This window comes from Amaranthus tricolor, chromosome 3 (assembly GCF_026212465.1).
Source record: "Amaranthus tricolor cultivar Red isolate AtriRed21 chromosome 3, ASM2621246v1, whole genome shotgun sequence".
NCBI lineage: Eukaryota > Viridiplantae > Streptophyta > Magnoliopsida > Caryophyllales > Amaranthaceae > Amaranthus > Amaranthus tricolor.
Window position 1 is genome coordinate 4996631 of NC_080049.1, and position 9652 is coordinate 5006282.

The following is a 9652-nucleotide window of genomic DNA, read 5'->3' on the forward strand; positions in this document are numbered from 1 at the left end:
ACGGAGGTTTGGAGGATCTTGGAGACAAAATACAGAGGTTCTGAAGAGGTAATTCTTTTTAAACTCCAATCATTATGGAGAGAATTTGATAATTTATTAATGGCAGAAAATGAAACAATACATTCATTTTTTGACCGAGTTACTAATATAATTTATCAAATAAGATCAAAAGGTGGTAAAATAGAAGATGAAAATGTGATTCGAAAAATATTAAGGAGTCTATCACAAAAATATAACATTATTGCCACAACAATAGAAGAAGTTAACAAGAAAAATTTATCTCAATTAAGTATACCCGAACTAATGGGATCACTACTTGCACATGAAGATAGATTAAAAAGATTTAACGAAGAACCACTAGAACAAGCTTTTCAAGCTAAATTAAAATTTTTAATGGTGAAAATAAAAATAGTCATTGTAAAAATTATGAAAAAGGACTAAACATCAACTAATTGTAGCAAGGGGAGAGGAAATTTTAAAAATCAAAGGAGTCAATTAAATAATCAAACTGACCTTTATTGTAAATTATGTAAGAAAACTAACCACAATACTAATGATTGTCGGTATAAATGTAAGAGGTGTAAAAAGCACACTCACATCGAAAAATATTGTTGGTATCGACAAAAAGAAGAAGCAAACTATTCCGAAAACAATAATTCCAAAGAGCAAATATTTTACACTGGATTAAATGTACAAGAAAAAGTAAGTGACATATGGTATATTGATAGTGATTGTTCAAATCACATGACTGACAATAAATATTATTTTGTCACTCTTGACGAAAATGTTAAACACACATTACATTTGGCAACGGTAAAAATGATGAAGTCGCAGGAAAAGGGACAATCGTCGTTAAAACAAAAAATAACTCATCAAAATTAATTCATGAAGTTTTTTATGTTCCCAGACTTGCACAAAATTTATTAAGTGTAGGCCAATTAATTAAAAAAGGATATGTGGTTAAATTTGATAATAACAAATGTCAAATCTATGATAAAAATAAGGATTAGATAATAACAACTGTTGAAATGGCTCCTAACAAAATATTCCCATTAAAATTGCCATTTGAAGAAAAATTGGCTTTAAGCTCAATAAATGATGAATCAACCTTATAGCATTTGAGATTTGGGCATCTAAATTTTAACAGTCTAAAACTATTAAAACAAAAAGAAATGGTAATTGGACTACCATCGATAAAAAATGAAAGAAAAATTTGCGAAGGCTGTATATATGGCAAGATGCACAGATTGCCATTTTCTACCGCATCTTGGAGGGCCAAGGCTCCTCTAGAGCTTGTTCATGCAGATATATGGGGTCCCACCAAGAATCTGTCTCTTGGCGGAAAAAGATATTTTCTTTTGTTCGTAGATGACTACTCCCGTATGATGTGGGTATATTTCCTGGAGAAAAAATCAGAAGCTTTTTTCCCACTTCATGCAATTCAAAGCCCTCACAGAAAATCAAAGTGGGAATTCTCTTAAGATTCTTAGAACGGATCGTGGCGGAGAATTTACAAGCAACGAATTCAACAACTTCTGTAAGAAACATGGAATTAAAAGAGAACTTACAGCAAGGAGTACACCTCAACAAAATGGTGTCGCGGAAAGGAAAAACCGCACTATAGTAGAGTTCACCCGCAGCATGATGCAGGGTAAACATCTACCCAAAAGATACTGGGCCGAAGCTGTCCACACGGCAGTATATATCCTCAATAGATCTCCCACAAAAGCAGTTAAGGATTTAACGCCATATGAAGCTTGGCACAAGAGAAAGCCAAGAGTAGAACACCTCAAAGTGTTTGGATGTGTAGCTTATGCCCACATCCCGAAGGAGAATCGGAAAAAGCTCGATAAGAAGGGAGAAAAATGCATATTCATTGGATACAGTCATGAAACAAAAGGATATCGTCTTTACAAGCCTGAATCTAAACAATTAATCATCTCTAGAGGCGTAATTTTCGACGAATCAGCCGAATGGACGTGGAAAGAAAAAGAAATTGAAGCTCGTGAAGGAGATACTCTCCTAAGAGATCCAAGTGAAGAAGACGGAGCAGACCAACCAACAAACCTATTATCTCCGAGTCCAAGTACACCTGAAAGTACAAGATCATCCCCAAGCTCAAGAAGCCAAACATCACGTTCATTTCAAGAAGATCAACACGAGATCGACAATTGCCATCATGGCTGCAAGATTACCATTGTGACCAAGTAATGATGGCTCTCTTCACTAGTGAGCCACAAACATTTCAAGAAGCAGCACAAGAAGAAACATGGATTGAGGCTATGAACGAAGAAATCAAAATGATCGAGAAGAATCACACATGGAAACTTGTAGACAAACCACAAGACAAGGAAGTCATCGGACTCAAGTGGGTCTACAAGGTGAAACATAATGATGATGGCTCCATCAACAAGTACAAAGCAAGGCTCGTAGCAAAGGGATATACGCAACAACCAAGAATCGACTTCAACAAAACGTATGCACCAGTTGTCTGCATGGAGACAATCAGAACAGTCCTGGCATTAGCAGCACAACATCAGCTACCAGTCTTTCAGCTCGATTTCAAATCAGCATTTCTAAATGGAGAACTCGAAGAAGAAGTGTACGTCAAGCAACCGCAGGGATACGTCATCAAAGGCCAAGAAGACAAAGAATCCGACATCTTTTGATAATGGATGAGTTTTTCTAAACCTTAAAATAAATAAAAATGACGTAGTAATACTTCATATTCTATATAGTAATACTTTTTTGATAATAGTTCTCTACTGATGAGTTGTATATTGTATGTGATGATAGACTAAATTAGAGCTTCGAGTAGGTCCAAGTATTGATTATATGGAGAAATCTGCTACTAATAATAGTGGAGGAGAAAATTTGGAGAGACAATATGAGAATAATCATACTGATGAGGTAATTAAGTATTTTTTGTATTTTCATTATATATTGGATAACAAAAATATTTTATTGATTTTTTTATTGTCCAGAGTTACTTAAAGTGTAACTAAAATAAAAATAATGCATTAAATTTTGCTGAAAAAATATATAGGTTATACTTCTAAAAGAGGAGATAGGACGAAAAAGCGTTGAGAATCAAAATTTGAAAAATATAATTAATGAACTAATCAAAACATGCCGAGCCTTTGAAAGGGCAGAAATTAAAAGATGTAAACTTGATCAAAACAAATCCGAGATAGTCAACAAGGAAGAGGTAATTTTTTTTATTTCTTTTTTAAATTTTTATGTACGAATTATAGATATAAATTAGATAAAAATATGAGGCGACTATCCAAAGAACATATTTCTATTAACCTTCTATTATGCTCGAATCTCGATTATTTGGTTTTTGACGCAATAATTTAGGATGACATATTCATGTTTTGATTGAATTTTGATAGAGTAAAATTAAAATAGCTCATTAAATAATTTACATTTCTATATTATTTAAAGTTGTAAATGATGTTTGCATTACTAGCTATCAAGTGTCAATCAAAATAACTATGTTTAATTTGAAAATAGATTTTAAAGATAAGTGAGAATTATTATAATGCCATACTTTTTTATTTATATTTAATTTATTTATTAAATGGTTGTAAAATTAATTTTTTATATTAAATGATGAAGAACCCAATAACTGGGTAGCACAAGGAGTAATAGCTCATGGCCTTACTTTTAAGGACTCGTATCCACATAAGTAAAGTTTATTAAACAAATACTTCTTCTGTTCCATTATACTTTCTTCGTTCCATAATATCCGCTACATTTTCTATTTTTAGCAATTTCATATTACTTGCTACATTTTTATTTTTAGTAATAAAACAATCATTTAAAGTTCTACCTACTCCTATTTTTATCCTACTTTATACTCTATACTCTATACTCTATAATAAAATACTATACTATACTCTATAAAGTAACCTAACAACCTATTTTTCTTTTTTCTTTTTCAATTAACAATAATAAAATACTATATTCTATAAAGTAAACAATCAGCTACAGTGTAGGTCAATCACTTTTCTTAATTCCCGTGCCCATGCAAATGTAGCAACAATATCAGAACGGAGGAAGTACTTATTACTGATAGTGACATTTCTCCAATAAACATATCACCATTAATAGCAAGTATTCCTAACTACATAATTTAAATTATTGAGCTATTGTTATTATTTAATTCATTTCTAAGCTAAGTTGCAATTTTCTTGTTTTTCTTATCTTTTATAGATTTTTATATTCTATAAATATAATGGGCGCATTACTCTTATTAATCAAGTTATTTCTCTTATTTTATAATAACTTATTGTCAAATTTATTTAAATTATATTTTTAAAAAGGAGAAGCACATTTTACATTTTTGTTATTCATTGTACATAAGTATGTATGCAAAAACTTCCCAGGGCTTTAAAGACGTTCCAGACAACTCTACCGACAACGAGAAAATGAATCAGCAAATGAGACCGTTATTGGCTCTAAGGCAAGGAACTCTTAGCTTTTTTTTTTTTTTTTTAGTGGAAGCAACTCTTAACTTTGTTGGATATTATTAGTGGTATTTAAATAATTCAAAGGCAAGCAACTTTTAACTTCTCTTAAAATTATTAATTTTTTTTTTAAAGTCAATTGCTATTACTAAAATATATATTTGCAAGGCAAAATTATAAGAAACTACCTAATCTATATCCCTTTTTGTAAAAAACTACCTTATGTAAAATTTTTTGCAAAAACCTACCTTATATAATACAGTTCTTTGCAAAACACTACCTTATAACGGTTTTTTGCCTTTGACCGTTTAGTTTATCCCTTGACCGTCACGTGACAGTCACGTGATTCTTTAAACCCACCTTCTTCTTCATTTGATGAAGCTTCCATAGCTGATAAGCTTCTTCATTTGCAAAACCCAGTATTTCTCTCCCCCATTTTTTTCCAATATTCTTCCTTGATAAGCAGAATTTTGATTTTTAATAAAATTAAAATTCAAACCCTTAATTTTATCTAATTAAACATAAAATAACCCATTTGCTAACTTCTCTCACAAAACACCAAAAATTCATAAATTTTTAATCAGCCTTGTAATGTATATTTCAATAAATCTACAAAATATACTCCATATTATCCCTTCCCGAAGAAGAATTTAGAGTAAATAAAATTAGAATTCTAGAATAAACCAATTGTTAATTCCTCTTACAGAACATTAAAGATTAAATCTTTAAAACATCCATTGTAATCTATCCTTTAAAAAATTTATAAAACATACTCCACATTAAAAAATGAGGAAAAAAGAAGAATTTAGAGTAAATAAATCAAAATTCTAAAAACCCATTTGCTAATTCCACTTATAGAACATCAAAGATTCAATCTTTTTAACATTTAATGTAATATAACTCTGAAATAAATTCATAACATTAACAGTTTGAATCTGTCTCATAATCAGCTTTTCGGATCAATTCCTTCTGCTCTCGGGTCTTTGCCTGAGCTCGATAATCTTGATTTGTCGGATAATCAGCCATGGAAGCTTCATAAAATGAAGAAGAAGGTGGGTTTAAAGAATCACGTGAATATCACGTGACGGTTAAGGGTTAAATTAAACGGTCATAGGCTAAAAACCGTTATAAGGTAGTGTTTTGCAAAGAAATGTATTATATAAGGTAGTTTTTTGTAAAAAATTTTACATAAGGTAGGTTTTTACAAAAAATGTATAGATTAGGTAGTTTTTTATAATTTCCAATAATTTATTTATTACTAAAAAACTAATGACCCATAATTCATTGTGTAAAACTAAAATTTAAAATTGCATAATTGATATAATTTCCTTTGGAAGCGAAGCATTGAAGAATTACACTTAATTTATATTTTATTAACTTATATTCTCAGAGATGATGAGCAAACAAATAAAATCTACATTAGAGAGGATCATGAAATAAATATAGGGAACAAGAATTATATATCAACTGGTATGCAAACGGTCATAAATGCTGAAGAGCCTCATCAAGAAATCAAGAAAAAAGCTCGAGTGTGCATTCGAGTTTCCACAAAAGAAAATATGGTATTTTTTTCAAATCTCATTATTGCATGCGTTGATTATATAAATAAATAATGAAAGTTTATAGTGATGTTAAGTAATTAAACTTCATAACTACTAATCTTTCTTGCATTAAAATACTGCAACAAAATTTTCATTTATGTATACAAAATCTAACATATATATATATATATATATATATATATATATATATATATATATATATATATATATATATATATATATATATATATATATATATATATGTATATATATATATATATATATATATATATATATATATATGTATATATGTATATATATATATGTATATATATATATATATATATATATATATATATATATATATATATATATATATATATATATGTATATATATATATATATATATATATATATATATATATATATATATATATATATATATATATGTATATATGTATATATATATATGTATATATATATATATATATATATATATATATATATATATATATATATATATATATATATATATATATATATATATATATATATGTATATATATATATATATATATATATATATATATATATATATATATATGTATATATATATATATATATATATATATATGTATATATGTATATATATATATATATATATATATATGTATATATATATATATATATATGTATATATATATATATATATATATATATATATATATATATATATATATGTATATATATATATATATATGTATATATATATATATATATATATATATATATATATATATATATATATATGTATATATATATATATATATATTTGATTAATTGTAGTATTATTTCAACTAATTATGTTTTATTTGATGTTAATTTTGATCGATATAAATTTAATCAATATTGCAGATAAGTGATGGATGTCATTGGAGGAAATATGGTCAAAAAATAGCAAAAGGAAATCCATATCCACGAGCATACTATCGTTGTAGCATGGGAACTTCTTGCCCCGTTCGTAAACAGGCACGTTAGGTTTTTTCTATCTGATATCTTTAAATTTTTATAAGTAATTTAGTTTTATGTTGGAATTTTTCTCTTAATATGCCACTTGTTAGGATCCACACTTAAAATATGTATAAACCTTTACATGTTTAGTTTTAATAAAAAAAATTATTTATTTTCTTACATTTTAACATATGCTATTAGATAATAAATTGATGGACACACCAATGGTGACAAATACACATTATTATGATATATTTATCTAATACTCGAACTCGTAAAAATTGGGTTTCAGGCTAGCTCTTTCCCCAAAGTCTTCATACTAATTTAAAAAACTTATCGCTTATTATCTTTATTTATGAGCCTAGATATGCCCTAGAAGAAATTATAAAAGCAATTAGAAGAAAATGCACCCTTTTATATAAAATTTATAGTACAGCACACTAACATCTAAATACTCAAATTACATGTCAACTAATGATATACAAACGTAACAATAACTTATCATTTAATTTGATTGTAAATTTCGGTCTTTTTTAAAATAATATAGTAGGTAAATTTTAATCTTTTTTAAAAATAATATAGTGACATTAATTGTATTTTAAAATTAAAGCAACTTATCATTTAATCTCATTGTAAAATTAATAGATACAAAGATGTCAAGAAGACAAAAGCATTCTTATGACAACGTATGAGGGACATCACAACCATCAGTTACCTGCCGCTGCTCAACCCATGGCTAATACAATATCATCTGCAATCTCAATGCTATTTAGTGGCGAAAACGCGCCAAGTTCAATCGATCAATTTTTTGCCCCAACCATATTCTCACACACTCCCGGCCTACCAAGCGTAGCCACAATCTCGGCATCGACTCCACATCCTACTATTACATTAGACTTCACTAAACAAGTAAACTCGCAATCGAAAACACAAGATAGTATGAGCTTGATGAAATTTATGCAACAACTCTTAGGCCAAAGTCCCCAAGGTAATAGTAATTTGCCTATTGTTGACCTAATAAGTGTTATTAAGATGGCTTTGGAATCAGATCCCAATTTAATCTCCGTATTAGCATCAAGCATTGCCTCGACAATTAAGGCACATTTTGAAGGTAAAAAAGAAGATAGTATGGGGGATATTAGTGAGAATGCTATGGGTGAGAATTAGCTGAGAATACTAACAATAACGTGTTCAATTTTATAGTTAAGTAATTCATAATTAATACTTATGGTTTTTCTAAATTTTTCCGAATTTTATAGTTGTAGTTCAATTTTCTTTTTGATATGACAGATAAAATTTGATACAAGTAGTAATTAGAGAGAATATTGGATATGTGATTAATTTTTATATTTTATCCTTATTTTTGTTTTATTTTATTATTCATTCTCTTTAAATTTTATTCATTATTGTATAATTATCTTCATTCCAAGTTTATTTTTTTGCGGGCTAAATTTGTATATTTTTGAGTTATTGATATTGCTTTTAATATATCTCGTATTAGCAACGAGAAGAGAAGTAAACTTGCGTTTTGTTGTTTTGAAGCTAAATCCCAATATAAAGTTTTGTGTTTTGACCGTTTGACATAATTGGTTTTTAATGATCTGTTTGAGCGCTTTTTTACATTCAATCCATTTTATTTGTTGTTTACAGAAAAAAAAAGGTTGCGCTCATGATTTTTATATTCGTTTACTGTTATTGTGCTCTTAGAGAAATATGACATAATTCACATAATTATCATTTTTTTTATATCTTTTGAAATTAAAGCTAGTGATTTCTAAAAAAAAATTTACATAATTTTCATAATATTGCAATAAGCGTCATCAACTCAAGAATTGATAATTATCAATTTTATCATGAATTAATTTTGAAATAATATTTTTGGTGCAATTCCAATTTTGCATATATACAACTTTTACATATTAATCCTGTGAGCTCATGTCACACAAGTTAATAAGTCTGTACTTTTAATGAGTATTTTCATATTTTTTTTTTCCCTCAAATTAAAGGTTTTTGAAATTAAAGTAGAGATTTTACAATAACTTGTAGAGATTTTATCATAACTTTGCAATAAGCATGATGAAGTTATTGTAAAATGTGGCACTAATTCTGCAGCATGCCTGCTTTTCGTGCGTATTGGTGCTCGTAATCTTCTAATTTCTCCCTCAATCGCTTAATCTCGTTCATATAATAATGTAGTCTGTCAATAATAAGAGCAAGAAACAAGCAAATTCCTACAAAAAGATGGTTCAAAAGCATCAAATTAGACCACACACTAATCTCAAAAAGTTAAATATGATTCAAGTTGTTACTTAAATTATCATAATATATATTTCACTTGTCAAAGATACTACAAATCATCAGTTCTATTACACTTGAAATCGTGGCACAAGTGGAAATTCTCGTGGTTATGTAATAGCTTTGTATTTTGTAGTATCAATGAGTTAATTTTATGTCAGATCATTTAGTTTTAGTCTTTTTAGAATTGAATCATTTTTGCTTTGACTAATAGTTTCTATAACTCATAAATATAAAGTTTTTTTCATTGGAATTTTTCTAAAAAGTACCAATTTCTTTTTATCTTGTATTATTAATTAATTATTCTTACAAACCATTACAACTTTTAAGAATT

At 27.8% G+C, this 9652-nt stretch overlaps 2 protein-coding genes across 2 annotated transcripts in view; one reads left to right on the forward strand and one right to left on the reverse strand.

Annotated features, from left to right (window-relative positions):
* Positions 1–1641: 1641 nt before the first annotated feature.
* On the forward strand, positions 1642–8190 carry LOC130808254 (probable WRKY transcription factor 47). Its single transcript, XM_057673736.1, has 7 exons — positions 1642–1950; positions 2797–2910; positions 4392–4468; positions 5401–5553; positions 5863–6034; positions 6928–7041; positions 7669–8190. The coding sequence occupies exons 1-7, from the start codon at positions 1642–1644 to the stop codon at positions 8188–8190; spliced, it is 1461 nt and encodes a 486-aa protein (XP_057529719.1).
* Positions 8191–8886: 696 nt separating this feature from the next.
* Positions 8887–9652, reverse strand: part of LOC130808646 (uncharacterized) — a 7366-nt gene continuing 6600 nt past the window's right edge. The window contains exon 2 of the mRNA XM_057674100.1: positions 8887–9254. Within this exon, the coding sequence (XP_057530083.1) occupies positions 9124–9254 (131 nt within the window). The 3' untranslated portion in view covers positions 8887–9123. The remainder of the gene's footprint in view (positions 9255–9652) is intronic.